General features: G+C 41.4%; 1 protein-coding gene across 5 annotated transcripts; it reads right to left on the minus strand.

Moving 5' to 3' along the window:
• Positions 1–2,113: 2,113 nt before the first annotated feature.
• On the minus strand, positions 2,114–18,465 carry LOC112233925 (protein FAM3C). 5 transcript variants are annotated; one of them, XM_024401824.2, is made up of 10 exons: positions 18,314–18,465; positions 14,317–14,373; positions 9,603–9,707; positions 8,651–8,674; positions 8,109–8,232; positions 6,778–6,836; positions 6,235–6,285; positions 6,035–6,119; positions 5,420–5,546; positions 2,114–4,345 (listed from the first exon to the last, which is right to left on the minus strand). In XM_024401824.2, exons 2-10 carry the CDS (start codon positions 14,327–14,329, stop codon positions 4,256–4,258), a joined length of 678 nt encoding a protein of 225 aa, XP_024257592.1. In that variant the 5' UTR covers positions 14,330–14,373; positions 18,314–18,465; the 3' UTR covers positions 2,114–4,255. The 5 variants fall into 5 exon arrangements, with proteins under 5 accessions (XP_024257592.1, XP_024257594.1, XP_024257595.1 ...); XM_024401826.2 differs by lacking the exon at positions 18,314–18,465 and adding an exon at positions 17,755–17,947; XM_024401827.2 differs by lacking the exon at positions 18,314–18,465 and adding an exon at positions 14,691–14,713.
• Between the last annotated feature and the right edge of the window lie 1,226 nt (positions 18,466–19,691).

Genomic DNA, 19,691 nt, shown 5'->3' on the forward strand with positions numbered 1-19,691 from the left:
TATGTTGGAATGAGGAGTTGCATGCATCATGCATGCTCTGCCTTTTATTTAGCTAATAGGCCTATATTAGGGTATAATGACTCTATGGCTGCATGGCTCCAGAAAGGGCATCTTCGGAGTCTGAGCAGTGCTTTCCCGAAGGCGCATGGTGCTGTGGTGCAGCATGGAAATCACAAACTCTTGAATTGGGTAGCAGTGTCACGATGGAGGGGATAGCCTATACAGACACTACCTAAGACCACTGGAACAGAGTTATTGTAAAGTGTGGGAATAAGAAGATGCCAGATTTAGTTTAGGTTTAACCTCTCCCTTGCTAATTTCCAAAATCCATATATATATCATCCATATATAAATCATGTCAAATTATTTTAAATTCATGAAATCCATTTTAAAATATTCTATAAAATAATATTTTGAGTGCCCATGCTGTAGATAACTAGCAGACTGAAACTTCACCGTTGTAGACATAATACAGATAGCACCATCTAGACTTGCCCTGGCAAACACATCCATTATATTAGCTTCCTACATGTGAAGTCAACTCAACTGAGGAGTAATAGAGAATGGAGACTTAACTTGAAAATGTGCAAGTTCTCTCTTTCTGGTTTCCCAGTTTTTTTTGTACTGCGTTATGCTCGTTCACGTATCACTCCTCACAGGCCGTTTGGTCTACTTTTTTTTGTACTGCGTTATGCTCGTTCACGTATCACTCCTCACAGGCCGTTTGATCTACTTTTTTTGTTGGCGAGATGAAATGGCCAAAACTCTGAAAGGTATTACTGAACATCAGAATTGCAGCACAAGATTTGTTCATGCCTAAAATGTTACGTTTACGTTTCATGCATGGCTTTTCTTACGATCCTAACAATATACGTATGGATTTTCTTACGATGTTCAACCTTTTGGCAGCTATCTGGCTCCAGACAAAGCTTTCCCCAAATTGTCAAGAAAATGGCATATGCCTACAGTTGAAATTTATTTTGCATTTGACCAATGATTCTTCTGCTTTGTACATTGTTTTCACTGTCAAATGTATTGTTTTAATTATTTACTAGTTACAATGTTTTTTGCTTGTCAACATGACACTTGAAAACACAAACTTTTGAGCGCAAGGTCAGTGTGCATGACCTGCAAGTGCTCAGATTAGAGCGTTGTTGGCATGGAAACCACACTGGTGTGTAGATGTGATGTGCATTATGTACACGTATGAATTCAAAATACATACCAACAATAGCCACAGACAGTCATATATTTAAGCAATAAGCCCCGAAAGCATGTGGTATATGGCCAATATCAGCTAAGGGCTGTTCTTAAACACGACACAACACAGAGTGCCTGGATACAGCCCTTAGTGGTATATTGGCCATATACCACCAACTCATGAGGTGCCTTATTGCTGTTATAAACTGGTTACCAATATAATTTGAGCAGTAAAAATAAATGTTTTTGTCATACCCGTGGTAGATGGTCTGATATACCACAGCTGTCATCCAATCAGCATTCAGGGCTCAAACCACCCAGTTTATAATTCTTATTAAAAACCAGGTGGTAAATTATTGCTGACCTTTTGCAAAGAGAATAGGGTATTATATAATAGAATCCCAGCACAACCTTGTGGAATGTTCTTAGTTTAGAAACATTAGGCTATGTAGAACAGACAGTGTCACAGTAACAAAACAAAGAGCTATATCTATTCATGCCATTTCCATCTGCAACATTGAGTATGATGCAACCTCCTGAAGACAAGCCAGATTGATGCAGATGACTATACCGAACAAAAATATAAAAACAACATGTATCAATTTCAAAGATTTGACTGAGTTAAAGTTCATAAGGAATTCAGTCAATTGAAATAGATTAGGGCCTAATGAATTTATGGATTTCACAGGACTGGGCAGGGGTCGGGTGGGCCCAGGCACAGCCAATGAAAATGAGTTTCTCCTCCCAAAAGGGCTTTACTACAGACAGAAATATGCCTCGGCACCCCCTCATACGACCGCACAGGTGAAGAAGCCGGATGTACTCCTCCTTTCCTCCCTAAAATCAAGTCAACTTCATCTGCCAACAAAGGATTTAAGATGTTCAAGGCATTGAGAGAAATAGATGTCACATGTACAATGAAGACAGGTTGAGCTTTATTAATCATACTCATGAATGGTAAGTTGTTTGAAATGTTTCACAACACAGATGTAAGACATTGCAACAAAATGAGTCACAATTATCAGAATTGTTCCCCATTTAACTCCCTTGCAACAACATGTATGACTAACGAATCAGTAGTTTAGTAGAGATGCAGAAATAATGAATATTACATAGACTGTCTATGGATTTGTAAGTCAGACAAGGCACATTGGTGGGATGAATTCCATTAAGAGCAGGAAGGACACACTTGTTTTTGGAATGGCATCGATGGAGTATCGATTTGGGCTTTTCACTTCACTCAAGGTCCTCAAATGAAACCAAAAAACAGAACACAGCTCTTTTTTAAAAGGCAATGTGGAGGATGTCATTCATTGTGCTAAAATATCTTGCCAATGTCAAGACAAAAGGAGAAATCCTTCATTGCAATGACTCCATAGACAAGTGGATGGGGGAACAGGTTTCAAAATAGCCTCCACAATCACATTGTGTTAGGTTACATGTACTGCTCTAAAAGCAAACAGAAACAGGATTGTATTCCTGCCATTTGACCAAAAACAGACAGTTATCCTTTGAACCAACTAGGGGACCGAGCTGAGATGTTTTACATTACACTCTGAAACGTGTGCTACTTTCAGCACCAGGTGTTACCGTAGTTAAAGCACATGACATAACTGCATATGCAATAATGTCCCAATGGATTCAACTTCACACACAGAACAGGAATGAATCCACTGAATCAATCCATGGGTCCCCGAGTGGTGCAGCGGTCTAAGGCACTGAATCTCAGTGCTTGAGGAGTCACTAGATACCCTGGTTCCATTCCAGATGGTATCACAACTGGTCCTGATTGGTATTCCCATGGGGCGGCGCACGATTGGCCCAGCTTCATCTGGGTTTGGCCGGTGTAGGCCTTCATTGTAAATAAGAATTTGTTCTTAATTGACTTGCTTCTTTAAATAAAACGTCAAATGTATTATTTGTTATATATGTAGCTTACTCCATTCCAAGTGTAACAAAATGACAGCTGGGTTGAATTGTAGCTAATATGACCACAGCTAATGAACAGTGGTAGTGGTACTGAGACCACTCACTGAAGAAGATCCAGGGGAGACATGATGCAATGTTGCAAAAGCCAACAGTAACTTAGCTAAAAGCTGTGAGCTTCAGCCTAGGCAGTTCTTGCATTATATGATAAGAACAAAAAAGTCAGTCGCAATGAGGTAATCAAAGCTTTAGGAGAGCCAAGTGGAAGAGATGTGATGCAGAGTTAGTCTTTAAAGTAAACCAGAGATACTGGGGAAAGTAAGATCTAGCCACAAAATCAAAACCTAGTCATCTTTGTACTGTATCAATCTATTCTTGAATGGTTTTTCCAAGGCTGTCAAGGTGCCAATAAATTCCCAAGTGATTTGTTTATCAAATCAGCAAAACATTTCCCTAAAATATCTATAGATTTTTACTGAAACACTTAGGTACATGACCCCCATCCAAAACAAACAATTCTCATTCTATCCAAGGAAGATGCACACAAGTCAAAATCCCCACTAACAAGCTTTAGCTACACGCTTCCTCATTCATTCCACTCCCAAACCACACAAAAACTAACAATTTAAAAGACCAATCACTAAAGATAAAAAGCTATAATATAAATTCACTCTTAAGTAACAAGGATCTTAAGCCATATAGCTTTCCAAGATGTTATATTACAATATGGATGTTCAAAAGTTGATACTTTTTTGTAGTTCTATTTACAAATTTCACAGTGATCTTGGTACATTCTGCTGAATAACCAATAACAGGAATTTCTGCCATACCATTCCTCTTTCTATATATAGACAATACCTTGACACAAACAAACAAGGATGCTTCCTGACGTCAAACACCGATTGCTGCAAACATTGACAGCTGCAACGCAGAGGGACAGTCTCTAAAATACCAAGGCTGCGTTGGTGTTAGCATTAGGTGGAGGGAGGTTCAACCATTGTTAGAGCCATCATAGGAAAGTGTGCAAGTACACTATTTTAAGAGACGAATGGGAGACGCAACCAAAGGCGTGAAGGGGTCGGCTATGAAGGGAACCGGAGATGGCCGGTCGAGGGATCAAGTGAAAAGATCACTCCTGTCTTTGGGGTATGCAGCCTTCCATCTCCAGCACCTCGGGCCAGCCCTCGTACTTGTTGGTTTCGGCATGGTTCTTTATGTGCTGTAGAGGCAGAGACAGGTTTTGGATTAGACCCAATGGTAGCATCCCAAATGGCAGCCTATTCCCTATATAGTGCAAGTGTTTTGTGCACTACAAAGGGAAGAGGGTGCCATTTGGGAAGCACATTGCATGGCCCCTCTTGTCTGATAAGGCTGTGTGTGTACCGGGCACAGCAATCACAAACAATGTCCCAAGAACACATAAGGGAGGATGGAAAGTCAATATTGAAGGAGTGCCTGTTCACTCTGGGACAACATGTTCAAGGGTCAGATGGAAATGTAAAAAGACAGTATTCTCATAATTGTCTTGTCTGGTGAAACTCAGATAATGAAATCAATTGTTCAGGACTGTAAAGAACGAAAACTAAATCATGGAATGGCTGTGTTTTACATATCTTATAAAGCAAGTTTTTAGTTTACAAACAAACGTCACGTTCGAGTGCATTCTTGCGTCAAAGTGCCCTGTTGCAGGACAGTTATACGCTGATGTTGGGACCTTGACAAACTGACCATGAACACCAGACTGAAGGCTATAGCTATGCTCAACAAGTAGATTATTGTTCTGGCTTCATCTAGCTCCATTTGGGATATTTCAACTTGCCTCTCTAGGTAATCAAGCCTCCGATGACATCTGCAACGTTGTAGACCAGGGGTGTTCAACTCTTACTCTACAAAGTCCGGAGTCTGCTGGTTCTGTTCTACCTGATAATTAATTGCACACACACACACACAGTGTCTCGAGTCCAAATCAGTCCCTGATTAGAGGGGAACAATGAACAAAATGCAGTGGGATTGGCTTGGCGGTCCAGAGTTGAGTCTGAGGGTTGTAGACGATGACATGTATGAAATGCATTAGGATGTCGCGCAACTCTTTATGACAGGGCTAGAAAATGAGTCTGTATCATGATAAATGGTATTTCTATAGACAAAGTTCCATCAGCTGTGCTCCACTGAAGCCTTGATATTTCAACGGGGAGAGGTGAAAAAGTCCCATGTGAACAGGCCAGAAAGAAAAAATGTGAACAAACCATGGAGGATAAATATTTTAAAAGGGGGGGGGGGGAATTGAAGTTACCTGCTCAAAGGGACTCTTGGTCTTGATCCCTTTGCCTCCCACAAAGATCCAGTTGTCCCTGAAGCCTAATGTGCTGATGCTGGAACTGCCAAGTTCACCAATCATCTTCCTGGACTCGTCATTCAGCCTGTAGACCGCAAAGCAGGGTCGTATTCATTTGTGCACACCATAGCGAAATATTTCACAACAAAAATAAAGTTTATTGGACAAGTTCAGGTAGTCCCTCACCGTTTCGGTCCATTTGCTAGTGAATACACAGCTAGAATGTCATTGAGAGTGTACACTAGACACTTAAATATCTCTACCTACCACTCTTTCCTTTACTTGAACCTTTGCTCTTAGTCACCATTGTTATACATCAGTAATTGGTGACTCCTTTAATATCAGCAGTTAGGGAGAAATAAATTTTCATTTCCCCGCAGTCAGTTAACAGATTTATTTATGTGATAGTCATTTGTCAATTCTACAAGGGTTCAATTCAGTCCCTGGAGGAAGGAAACAGATTGATCAAGACACTTAACTGAAGTATTTGCCTAAGCTTAAAATTATAATCTAAGAGTTCACGGAGAAGTTAAATGCTGAATGTGCATCTTTTCTTCAGTTCGGAACACCTACTTGGAGGCCGAGTCGTCAAACGTGGCCATCATCACTACTGTTCCTTCTTCAATAGTCTTCAGGAATGTGATGAGCGTGTTGACATCTGCACACACAACAAATACACAGGTACAAGACTGGTTTGCCTGGTCCGCCTGCCTAGTCAAGAGGCACTCCATGACACGGAAACACAGGAAATATAACTGAAACTAAGGCCTCACCTCCCGCCCACATGTCAAAGTGGTCTGTCTTGATGAGGTCCCCTGTCTTTCCTGTGGAGAACAAACAACTTGTTCACGACAAGCTAATGTACAATCACAGGCTAACTCCTATCATGAATAGTGCATTCAGAGTAGTACATTAGCCCATGCCCCGACAAATTGAGGCTTTTCTGAGGGCAAAAGGGGGTGTAACTCAATATTAGGAAGGTGTTCTTAATGTTTTGTACACTCAGTGTACATGAACAGCGGTATGGACGAGTTAGTATTGAAGTAGTTAACCAAGGCAGGGATGGGCAACTACAGTCCAGGGCCATGTTGTATGCAGGCTTTTGTTCCAGCCCAGCACTAACAGCCATCTAGGCACTCTACACATCCTCAAAGGACTCGAGCTGCCAATCGCTGAACAAAGTAAATGTTTCACACACCAGATGTCATTTTCAATTGTCATATTACTCACAGATGTAGTCATGTAAAACAACCGATTTGACTACAAGGAGAAGTACTGTTTGTCTATGGCATGTAGCAGTGACAAGGCTAGTTTACCATTAACCAGGGCGATGTTAATTCCTCTGCCCACGTTGTTCTTGACTCCACTCATCAATCTGAAAGGACAAATTAAGCATTATGTGACAGTGAGCCTGCATGTATTTTATTGGGTACTTTGTGGTTAGGTTTGTCCCATCCTTGTCTTTGTTCCCGGTCGTGTACCACTGCGCTGAGACTTGTCACACCCTGGTCGTATAGCGTCGACACAAAAATAAAAGACTTAATAAATTCCTAAAAAAAACAGACTTGATTCCCTTGAAGCACTGCCTGAGGAATTGGATTTCAATAACACGGATGCAGAATGCCACAAGAGTCAACAGTTAATTACATAGAGGGTTAACAGTCAACAGGTTGCTTCAGGCATGTTTAAATTGAATCTCTACCTCAGTTCATACCGGTCTACGCTAGTCTGTCTAGGAATCTATAAAATAAGAATAGAAATGCATCCTGTAAAACAGACATGGATAATTCTGTTGTAGAATATCCTATTGTGTCAGCCTTGCACTCTAGATTTCTACCTGGCAATAGATGTTTACCTTTTAGTCATTTAGCAGAGTGAGACAACTACATAAGTAATTGTAAGTGCTGTAAATTCTTTCAAAATAGAAAGTAGTTATCAGCAGTCAGTGCAAGTAGGAAAAGTCAAGTGCAAGGTTATTTTGTGTGTGTGTGTGTGTGTGGGGGGGGATAAAACGTCTTATTTAAAATACCTGTTTCTAATTAGGCCCCTGCGTATCGGCTGAGAGGGATGTGGGCCTTTGTTTGTACTGTTAATATAGGTTGAGAGGGATGTGGGTCTTTGGTTGTACTGTCATTATGGGTTGAGAGGGATGTGGGTCTTTGGTTGTACTGTTATTATGGGTTGAGAGGAATGTGGGTCTTTGGTTGTACTGTTATTATGGGTTGAGAGGGATGTGGGTCTTTGGTTGTACTGTTAATATGGGTTGAGAGGGATGTGGGCCTTTGGTTGTACTGTCAATATAGGTTGTGAGGGATGTGGGTCTTTGGTTGTACTGTCAATATAGGTTGAGAGGGATGTGAGTCTTTGGTTGTACTGTTATTATGGGTTGAGAGGGATGTGGGTCTTTGGTTGTACTGTTATTATGGGTTGAGGGGGATGTGGGTCTTTGGTTGTACTGTTATTATGGGTTGAGGGGGATGTGGGCTTTTGGTCGTACTGTTAATATAGGTTGAGAGGGATGTGGGTCTTTGGTTGTACTGTTAATATAACTTGAGGGATGTGGGTCTTTGGTTGTACTGTTATTATGGGTTGAGAGGGATGTGGGTCTTTGGTTGTACTGTTATTATTGGTCCATCATGTCTCTTACATGTTGTCCTCCAGGCAGATTTTGGGACCGACAACACTGGCTGCTCCGCTGGCCATCTTAAAGGAGAAGTGTCCCTCGGGACATGGCTTGGAGAGGCCACACTTGTAGCGTTCCAGTCTGGTAGCTGTGAATGGAATTCCAAACAGAGTATACAATACCAACACACTTTAGCACCCCCCCCCCCAAAGCGAACACGTACATATCTAGGCCCTGCAAACACAGTCTACTATTACACACACAGCTTGAAACTCTCTCACGCACAATATAACTCACACACGTACAGAACAAACCAGACTATTTACATAGAACTCAACAGCTAAAGAACCAAAACATTCACAATAAAGGCCAGGTGGTAAGTACACAATACACACAGATGAACTACTTAGCTAACACTTCTGCATACAAGGCAAGGTGTTTCCATAGTTTCTTAAGAGAAGATCAGCCCTGATTTTCATATACCACGGGAAAAAGAAGAAATGTAACTTGATTGAGGAAATCAGGTTAAAGTGATTTAACAGGAGAAGTTACTGAAGTATACTTACGGCCTTCCTCTACAGGCATGGACCCTGTTGTGGAGGGACAGAAACAGACAAGTTTGACTCGAGTTCCAGATGTCTTTGTGACATTAGCCCGTGAGCTCATGAGTTCCTTATTTAAGAAAGTTAAAACATTGAGCTTTGCACTAAATATGGCTTTAGCCTGGCTAAAAACATAGCAAGCTGGCCAGGCCTTTTAGCATCACACATTTCCATGTGAAATCAGATTTAGCTTTTTTTTTTTTTTTTTGCAAACATGCCCTTAGCAAATACTCTCCTACTTGCAGGTACAACCTAAAACATTATCCCAGTTTGATATCCTGCTTGTGTACTCATTCAGATATCAGCTCAAATAAAAGCACATGGCTAGCTAGTTGGCTAAAGCAGGTTCTACCACTTCACAATAGCCTGGAATCACTGGTTATTACTAATAAACTAAATATTTTCACGGGGTGGATTCTTGTTTGGTTTAGCGTTTGAACAGTCGCAGAGATTATATATGGTTACAAATACAAAATAGGCTACTTTGATGAATAACCTGTAGATCAGAACAAGGAACCGAGCGACAACACTGGCCCCACGGCTGCGGAAGGAATGATACCGAGCGTCTCAATTTCCAGATAGCACAAAAGTACGGCCGAATGCAAAAAGATATCACAAGGAGCCACCCCTTTTGTGACGAAAAACAACATTGCGCTACACACCTTCCGTCTCTGTAGTGTGTGAATTTAGTTTCAGCCAGAGACTAAGGGGTGTCGCATGCAGACACGACAAAGGTTTTTCTGAAGGCCTAAATTTAGAATCCCTGGTGAAGATTATTAATACCATCTATTGAGAGATGTATTCAAAATAATAGCCTTTGAAACTAAGTGATTCCTCCTTGGAATTCCATGCAAGATCAGGCAATAGATTGATACGCACAGTTACAAAACTGGAAAACACCTGTAACCAAACTCACCAAACACATTCCCCAGATTGAAGTCCATGTTAATTTCCAGCAGCTGGAAGGCAAGGAAAACTGCCAGGAAAAAGACAGAAACCAATGCAGCCAACTTCAAGATGCCTGAAGGAAATAAGATACATAGACCAAAGAAAGAGAATGAAGAGATCAATAGACAGCAGGAGAGAGGAGAGAGAGGAAATGGAACTCTATTTCAACACCATGTCTAATGTGTGTGTGTCATAAGGTCTCTGATGCTAACATAGAAATTAATTTGCTTGGTGACCTGAACATTGACTGGTTATCTAGTTGTCCTCTCCAGAGGAAGTTTCTTACTGTGACTAAAGCCTGTAACATGACCCAGGTTATCACTCAACCAACTAGTGTGTAAACCAATAGTGTTGGATCTGTGACATCCACTAGTATTGATCAGATCTTCACCACTGCTGCAGAGCTTGGCTCCAAAGCAATATCAGTTCCCATTGGCTAGTGACCATAACAATGTGGCAATAACAAGAAAAGCCAGAAGTACCAAAGGCAGGGTCTAAAGCCATTTATAACAGATCTTATAAAATGTTCTCAGGACTCTTGTTTAAGATGAAAAACATTTGTTGGCCTGATGTGTATGAGGAGAAACCAAATGCAGCACTTGGAAGAATTTGTCAAATTATTCTTGCCAATTGTTGACAAGCATGTACCTGTTAAGAAACTGAGAACTGTTCGAGCCCCTGGGTCGATGAACTGAAAAATGGTATGGTCCAAAAAAAAAAAAAAAAAAAAAAAAAAAGTGACAAACAATTCAGGCTGCTCAGCTGATTGGTTGACATACTGTCAACTGAGACATTGTGACTCAATTATTTATTTATTTTTTTAATAAAAAAAAAGAATAAGAATATTACTAAAACAAGATAAATTACATTTAAAAACTATGGGAAAATACTTTGGATTAAGTTATATTATGGACAGAAAACCCAATTAAATCTACATCGTTCATTGATGTTGATGGGCCATTTTAGCAAAAAACATTTTGATATAGCAAAATAATTTCAATGACTATTTCACCAGTAAATAATACAAACATTAGTCTGTTAAAACATTGAACCAACATATGTGCATTGAAGATCTAATAATGAAAGAGTAGGAATGCCGTTTTGAATTTGGTCAAGTTAGTGTGGAATAGGTGGAAAAACAGTTAGCATCCATCAATGATAAGCCACCAAGTATAGACAACCTAGATGGGAAACTACTGAGAATGGTAAGACTGTATTGCCACCCCAATTTGCCATGTCTTTAACCAGGATTGTGTCCACAGGTGTGAAAGAAAGCCAAAGTAATTCCACTACCTACAAATAGTAAAGCACCCTTTGCTGCCTCTAACATCCACCCAGCCAGTGTGCTGCCTGTTTTCAGTAAACTGCGTTTGAACAAATGCAATGCTATTTTATAAAGAACAAGTTAACTAATGACTTTCAGCATGCATATAGGGAAAGGCACTCAACTTGTACTGCACTGACTCATGACTGGCTAAAATAAATTGATTAGATGATAGTTGGAGCTGTATTGTTAGGTTTCAGTGAAGCCTTGTGTTATTGATCACCATTTCTTATTGAAAAAACCTCACTTGGAATGGCTTTACGTCCCCTGCCATCACACGGTTGGAGAGTTAATTACCCAACAGAACCCAGAGTGTTCTTCAATGGAAGCTTCTCTAACATCAGATACGTACAGTAGTTCCCCTCAGGACAGTTTCCTTGGGCCGTGGACATAGAATTACTATGCATGCTGATTGGCTGTAGATGGTGATGTGTGCAATGAGCTCACAGAGACTCTTAGCAAGGACTTACAGTCAGTGTCAGAATGGGAAATTACAATAATCTGGTGTTAAATTCATCTGAAACCAAAAAGCATTATATTTGGTTCAAAGCATTCTCTTAAGACCTAAACTGGAGATGTCCATAAAGGCTGTGAACATTCGTAGTGAAATCCTGCATGGAGCCTTCACCGTGGGCTGCCCCTTTAAGAGCACAGCAGCAGTCAGGAGGGAGATAATAACAATGGCTCTTCCGGCTCTGTATGGAGGCTCTCGGTCGGCGTGGCAATTTTGACAGTGTGTTTAACTCCTGGCAGAAGTCCTGTTTATTTTCAGCGTGATTAGTTTGTTGTTGAAGTTGATCGCCGGTGTTAACGCTCTAGGTCATGTTTGGAATCTTTGGGGCCCGCTCCTGTCATTGATCGAATGGATTAGTAGCAACAGTGTTGCGAAGCTTTGACAAATAAACCATCAGGTGTATCAGACTGACAGACCGTGCAACTGCAAGCCTGAAGTCAACAGCTAAAACCCACCCCCCTCTCTCACTAATTTTCCCTCTATTGCTCCAGGAAACGTATTGTTCCCCACTGCGCTCCCTTTGATGTTCAGTATCGCTGGACTATTATTGCCCTGACGGATGTATTTGAGTTGACATTTTAGTTAATTGATTATTTCACCTTTATTTAACCAGATAAGCTAGTTGAGAACAAGTTCTCATTTACAACTGCAACCTGGCCAAGATAAAGCAAAGCAGTGGGACACAAACAACAGAGTTACACATGGAATAAACAAGCGTACAGTCAATAACACAATACAAAAAAAAGTAGTAAATAAAAACAATATGGGGATGAGGTAAGTAGATTGGGTGGGCTATTTATAGATGGACTATGTACAGCTGCAGCGATCGGTTTTTAATAAATTTATTTGCAAATTATGGTGGAAAATAAGTATTCGGTAAATAAAAGTTTCTCAATACTTTGTTTTATATACCCTTTGTTGGCAATGACAGAGGTCAAACGTTTTCTGTAAGTCTTCACAAGGTTTTCACACACTGTTGCTGGTATTTTGTCCCATTCCTCCATGCAGATCTCCTCTAGAGCAGTGATGTTTTGGGGCTGTCGCTGGGCAACACGGACTTTCAACTCCCTCCAAAGATTTTCTATGGGGTTGAGATCTGGAGACTGGCTAGGCCACTCCAGGACCTTGAAATGCTTCTTACAAAGCCACTCCTTCATTGCCCGGGCGTGTGTTTGGGATCATTGTCATGCTGAAAGACCCAGCCACGTTTCATCTTCAATGCCCTTGCTGATGGAAGGAGGTTTTCACTCAATCTCACGATACATGGCCCCATTCACTCTTTCCTTTACACGGATCAGTCGTCCTGGTCCCTTTGCAGAAAAACAGCCCCAAAGCATGATGTTTCCACCCCCATGCTTCACAGTAGGTATGGTGTTCTTTGGATGCAACTCAACATTCTTTGTCCTCCAAACACAACGAGTTGAGTTTTTACCAAAAAAGTTATATTTTGGTTTCATCTGACATTCTCCCAATCTTCTTCTGGATCATCCAAATACTCTCTAGCAAACTTCAGACGGGCCCGAACATGCACTGGCTTAAGCAGGAAGACACGTCTGGCACTGCAGGATTTGAGTCCCTGGCGGCGTAGTGTGTTACTGATGGTAACACACCATCAGGTGTGGTTTATTGTTTATTATTGCTTGAACTGTATTGATTTTGTGGGGTCCCAGCTCTCTGCAGGTCATTCACTAGGTCCCCCCGTGTGGTTCTGGGATTTTTGCTCAGCGTTCTTGTGATCATTTTGACCCCACGGGGTGAGATCTTGCGTAGAGCCCCAGATCGAGGGAGATTATCAGTGGTCTTGTATGTCTTCCATTTCCTAATAATTGCTCCCACAGTTGATTTCTTCGAACCAAGCTGCTTCCCTATTGCAGATTCAGTCTTCCCAGCCTGGTGCAGGTCTACAATTTTGTTTCTGGTGTCATTTGACAGCTCTTTGGTCTTGGCCATAGTGGAGTTTGGAGTGTGACTGTTTGAGGTTGTGCACAGGTGTCTTTTATACTGATAACAAGTTCAAACAGGTGCCATTAATACAGGTAATGAGTGGAGGACAGAGGAGCCTCTTAAAGAAGAAGTTACAGGTCTGTGAGAGCCTGAAATCTTTCTTGTTTGTAGGTAACCAAATACTTATTTTCCACCATAATTTGCAAATAAATTCATTAAAAAATCCTACAATGTGATTTTCTGGATTTTTTTATTCTCATTTTGTCTGTCATAGTTGAAGTGTACCTATGATGAAAATTACAGGCGTCTCATCTTTTTAAGTGGGAGAACTTGCACAATTGGTGGCTGACTAAATACTTTTTTGCCCCACTGTAGCTGATGTTAAAAGTTAGTGCGGGAAATAAGTCTCCAGCTTCAGCAATTTTTGCAATTTGTTCCAGTCACTGGCAGCAGAGACCTGGAAGGAAAGGCGGCCAAAATAAGTGTTGGCTTTGGGGATGACCAGTGAGATATACCTGCTGGAGCGCCTGCACGGATGGGTGTTGTTATTGTGACCAGTGAGCTGAGATAAGGCGTAGCTTTATCTAGCATAGACTTATAGATGACCTGGAGCCAGTGGGTCTGGCGGCGAATATATATCGAGAACCAGCCAACTAGAGCATACAGGGCGCAGTGGTGGGTAGTATATGGGGCTTTGGTAACAAAACAGATGGCATTGATAAACTACAGAATGGTGAGGTTAAAGACAATGGTTTATTGTTTATTATTGCTTGAACTGTATTGATTTTGTGGGGGACTATTGACATTTAGCAGAGAATATTTTTGGACATTTCAAAGCCTTTGTCTAGGAACACACCCCACAAACCCATTTATACAGGTACCTATTATATCAAAACCTACCTCCAGCTCTCATGTTGGTCCCAAGAATCTGCAGTGAGTACAACACAATGTATGCACCTGTTGAAAGACAAAGCAACATGTCAATATTCTCCAGTGTGGTGACATACAGAGGGAGAGACAGTGGTTCGACAGTAAGGTTGACTAGCTAGCTAACTTTGGCTGGTTGGGTATGATCATGTCACAATACTACTTGGACATTAGCCTTTCCTCCTGGGTTTAAAACATGACTCACTTTGGCATCTAACTGAGAACAAGGAAGAGCGGTAGTTCATAATGGGATGGTTAAATAAATATTGCCAGAAATACATCCACAGCTAGAGGGGTATCCTACGAAGAGGCAATTTTGGTCAACCAGTCATACGATTGTGTCTCACCTTTCAGCCAGGTAAAAGTCTTCAGAACGAAACATGCTCCAGGGAAGGCTAAACTCCCTGCTAACTCCACTAACTCCTGAATGAAATGACTGAGCCACGAGTTGAGGACCAATGAAATTAGATTTCCATCCTCTTGCTAAGATAGCATCATCGTATCATCTTCCCGTTCATTTGAAGAAGACAAAAAATATTTGATTAAATAAAATGTTTTTGGGTGTTAATAGTAATGTAGTGATAATGATAATGTATTTTAAACTTAATGCAATATAACACTTGTATGACTTAATCAAAATAAATATTGATAGTAGTGGGAAAAAAATGCGTGCTTGTGCATTAATCAGCACACCAAAGACGGCATTAACGATAAGTAATAAAATAAAAACAATTCTAAAAGCCTATGTAACACCACAGCCTGCTGAATGTGCAAGATAACTTTTCTTTCATTTTGATTTCAGCAGAAATTAAAATGTTACACTGTGAAGCTAACTGAAACTAAGGATCCTGGGACTGAACACCTCCTTCTGCAACTGGATCCTGGAGTTCCTGACAGGCCGCCCCCCCCAAGTGGTGAGGGTAGGCAACAACACATCCCCCACGCTGATCCTCAACACTGACCTTAGGGGCGAGTGCTTAGTGCCCTCCTGTACTCCCTGTTCAACCACGACTGCATAGCCGCACACGACTCCAACGCCATCATTAAGTTTGCTGATGACACGATGTTGGTATGCCTGATCACCCACGACGATGAGAAAGCATTTCGGGAGGTCAGAGACCAGTTGAGAGAAAAGTGGGAAACTGAAGTGTTTAATATACAGCGTGATTCATTTATGTCCGTGCCTGTGAAATATAAAGCAGGGCTTTCGATAAAGAGCTAATTGGAGGAGTTTGTTTTTGAGCAAGTTTAAGAGGCTTGTTCTGACAATGTCAATGGGTAGAGCATTAGGACATTCATTAGCATTTTTTTGAGAGGACTTGATACCTGGCATTGGTGAAAATATGTAACCATTGTCTAAAGTGTCATAATGTTGGGTCCAATACAGCAAAAGTAATAAACAATAAGCAATGTTGAGTGACTGATGGAAGCTGATTAACACACTATGCAGGCGTGTTTAAGGTCAGGAGAGCAGACAATGTTGAGTGACTGGTGGAAGCTGATTAACACACTATGCAGGCGTGTTTAAGGTCAGGAGAGCAGACAATGTTGAGTGACTGATGGAAGCTGATTAACACACTATGCAGGCGTGTTTAAGGTCAGGAGAGCAGACAATGTGAGAAATCCCAGGCTCTGAGGTACCGTGTGAATTCCATCTTCTTTTTGACTCTGTGCTAATAGCAGCATGCGTGGTCCGGTTATATACAACCTGCCATGTATTCATCTATACTGAGGCTTTTGCATTGGGAGGGGAATGAGAGGTAATGACAGTAAGATGAAGCAGAGATAAGACCTACCTAAGTGATTACTGTCACGATCACCCTCTCTGCACCCATCTGTCCTGACATCGCCTCTCAAAGTCTTAGTGTCTGTGTGCTGTGCATTGGGAATCTGATGCTTGGATCAAGGTTGTATTCCGTGGATTAGCATCCTTCAGCCTGTTTAATTTCCAGTCACACATCACACCCCACAGGGCTTTGGGCTGGAGATTACTGCAAGGGAATGTTGTTGCCCACTTGTCTGGCATGTGGAACATTTTGTTCCTCCCTTATCTGACACAGTTGAAGTTGTCTCTTTACAAGTGTTAGACAGATTCTACTGCAGGTCAATGACCACAGAAAACCTTCATACATTAATGATTCTTCAACCACAATTCCCACAAGCCTCTGAGGAAGCTAGACAAGTTGCAAGTATGTGTCCTGGATTGTACCTGGCGGTAACAAAATGAGTCAAGCTACAGAACAAAAGGTGCGGTTCAGAGACAGCTTGACACTGTTGAAAAACTGCAGTAATGTGAACAGGGTAGTATGGTTATAGATGTTCCCTTTAACTATAGCACATTTTCCATAGACCTATTCCTATGTGTTATTCATCTATTCTATCTGACCTGTGGACAACTTCTCAATCAAATGTCAGCAAGACAAAGAAGCTGATCATGGATTACAGGAAACGGAGGGCCAAGCACATCACCATTCATATCGACAGGGCTGTAGTGGAGCAGGTTGAGAGCTTCAAGTACCTCTGTGTCCACTCCACTAAGGATCTATCATGGTCCACACACCAACACAGTGGTGAAGAGGGCAAAATGCCTCTTTAGGAGGCTGAATATATTTGGCATGGGTCCTCAGATCCTCAAAAAGTCATACAGCTGCACCGTTGAGAGCATCTTGACTGGTTGCATCACCGCTTGGTATGGCAACTGCTTGGCATCCGACCGCAAGGCGCTACAGAGTGTAGTGTGTAACCAGTACATCACTGGGGCCGAGCTCCCTGCCATCCAGGACCTCTATACCAGGCGGTGTCAGAGGAAGGCCATAAACATTTTCAAAGATGTTTATGGTGCCACCCAAGTCATAGACTGTTCTCTCAGCTACCGCACTGCAAGCAGTACCAATGCACCAAGTCTGGAACCAACAGGATCCTGAACAGTTTAACCCCAAGCCACTGCTAAGTAGTTAACCAAATAGCTACCTGGACAATCTGCATTACCCTTTCTGCACTGACTAACTCATCACATACCCTGCTGCTATTGTTTATTATCTATCCTGTTGTCATTTTATAACTAGTCATATGTACATATCTACCTCAGTTATTGTTACTAATTGTGTATGTATTATTACTTTTCTGTTATTTCTAATGTCTTTCTCTGCATTGTTGGGAAGGGCCGTAAGCATTTCACTGTTAGTCTCTCAGGGTACATGTCAAACTCATTCCATTAAGATCGCTAATTAGTAAAGAACTCCCCTCACCTGGTTGTCTATGCGTTAATTGAAAGGAAAACCCCACAGACATATTCAGGGCAGCTGAATGAAAACGGCCTAGTTTGTACAATTAGTTAGCCAGCAGATCCGACTAGATTGCTCAACTGCACTAGGGTTGGAGCCGGCGCGAGATATGGTTCAGAAAACATACCTCAAAACAGGGATGGGAAATGCCTTGTAGTCCAAATAGTCATACCAAGAAGATTGAATGACTGCTATGTTGTCCTCATGTGAGTTAGCAGGACAGCCGCCATTTTGGAACAATTCGGATTAAGGTTGCTAGCTACACTTTCCAAACCTTCTCACGCTGGCTCCAGTCTTAATCTACACCGGAAATTATACATTTCAGCCTTAATCTACATAGGAAGCCTGTCCGACCCTGGTACAGTTTAAACAATCGGGTCAGATCTGTTGGCTACACAATTAGTTATATGTTAGTGTTTGGCTAACAGTAGTCAGCTAACTGCGCAAACTAGACATCAACTTTTCTGAATAAAGTATCGTTCCCAAATAAGTAACGTTAAGGTATGGTTAGATTTAGCCATAACTAGCTAGTTACAGCGATTCACAATTTAGTTCGATTCCGTTAACAGTAGCTAGCTAGCCAACCCTAGGCAAAATAGTTAGATAAACCTGATTGCCCCAGCAGCAAGTCAATTTAATTGCCAAGAGCTAAAATAAAAAAAGCGAACGTTAGCTGGCAACTTTACCTGAGAAACGCCACGGTTACAAGCCTTGGCTATACGATGACAGACTCTTCTTCCCTGTTTCAGAAAATCGCTATTTACTCTTGTGGTACTTCAATAATCTACTAAACATGAAGGACGGCCAAACATTATTCTTCACCGCCACCTACTGTACTGGAGTGTGAGGCCATTCTATTCATCTTGAAATCATAGCGGTCAAACAAACGTTCAAGGTGCATACTGCTACGTACTGTCCTGAAGTTTGCGATGAATCACCGTCTACCTAGAAAGTAAAAAATAAAAAACAAATCAATACCTGCTAAAAACCCATCCCAAGCCCCCGAATCAATTCAACTTTATCTAGAACCTGCTGAAACAATCCACCATTAGAATTATTCAGCATGTCAACATTGAAATAAGAAAATGCTATCTGTACTGTTCCAGGCAAAACCTTCTCCAACCTCAGCAGCACTAATAAACTTTCACTTCTTTGACCCTATTTCCTACTGAGCAAACTTTTGGCCTCAATCACTCTGCCTCCCTTCACATTTCCTTTAATATCAACTTGGACATAGATATTGGGGCCCCAGTGATGACTCCCCTCAACCTAGCATAAGCCCCAGGGATATGGCTTTTGAGCTTCATCCCAATAAGCTTTTCCATTTGCAGAATCTTCCCTTTCTGAGCCTGGCTACCACAAAATATTAGCAATTTACCTTTCCAATGAACCGGGACAGTTTGACTTCACCTATCTCTTTCTCCAAGGCATTGGTTAGTCAGATAGGGTGTAAATGAGGCCCTTTGGTCTCATCAAACACCATCACCACTTTTCACTCTGACACATTATGACTCTTGCTTCCAACCTTGGCCATCTTTATGCTTTCTTTCCTAGACGCTCCACTGCTTTCTGTATCATGATCTCTCTTCTTCCTGTGTGTCTCCACTACAGACCATTTAAGTCCTTGACCCTCATTCTCCCGCTCTATATAATCAGAACTGACACCCATATTGTTCTCATTCCAGCACAGCTGTTGCCATTCCAACCTTTTCTCAATTTCCTCCTTTTCATCCACGCTACTCGCTGCCATTTACAACCTGAACACGGCCACCTGTTCCTCTTATCTAGCTCTGTGTTTCCACCTATTGTTCTACAGTGTGAGTTCTATATCCGCGGGAAGCCCCTGATAAATAAAAATAAAAAGTAATAATAGTATATTTTTATTTTACAAAATTAGTTAACTAGGCCTTTATTACTCCTGCATGAGCAGAGAAAAATGCTCCTGTTAAAGTCCCGCAATTAGAGCAACAAAGCTAATATTTGTGTAAATTGTAATCTGTTGGTGTCACTGAATAGGCTGATACCCAATTTCATGGACCCAAGATCCATAGGTAAGGCTGTACA

This window comes from Oncorhynchus tshawytscha, linkage group LG17 (assembly GCF_018296145.1).
Source record: "Oncorhynchus tshawytscha isolate Ot180627B linkage group LG17, Otsh_v2.0, whole genome shotgun sequence".
NCBI lineage: Eukaryota > Metazoa > Chordata > Actinopteri > Salmoniformes > Salmonidae > Oncorhynchus > Oncorhynchus tshawytscha.

Coding starts and splice junctions, on each gene's coding strand:
- LOC112233925 (XM_024401824.2), bottom strand. Junction 8,233..8,650: donor CATGCCTGTAGAGGAAGGCC/GTAAGTATACTT, acceptor TTCCATTCACAG/CTACCAGACTGGAACGCTAC. Junction 6,286..6,777: donor TAACATCGCCCTGGTTAATG/GTAAACTAGCCT, acceptor TGTTCTCCACAG/GAAAGACAGGGGACCTCATC.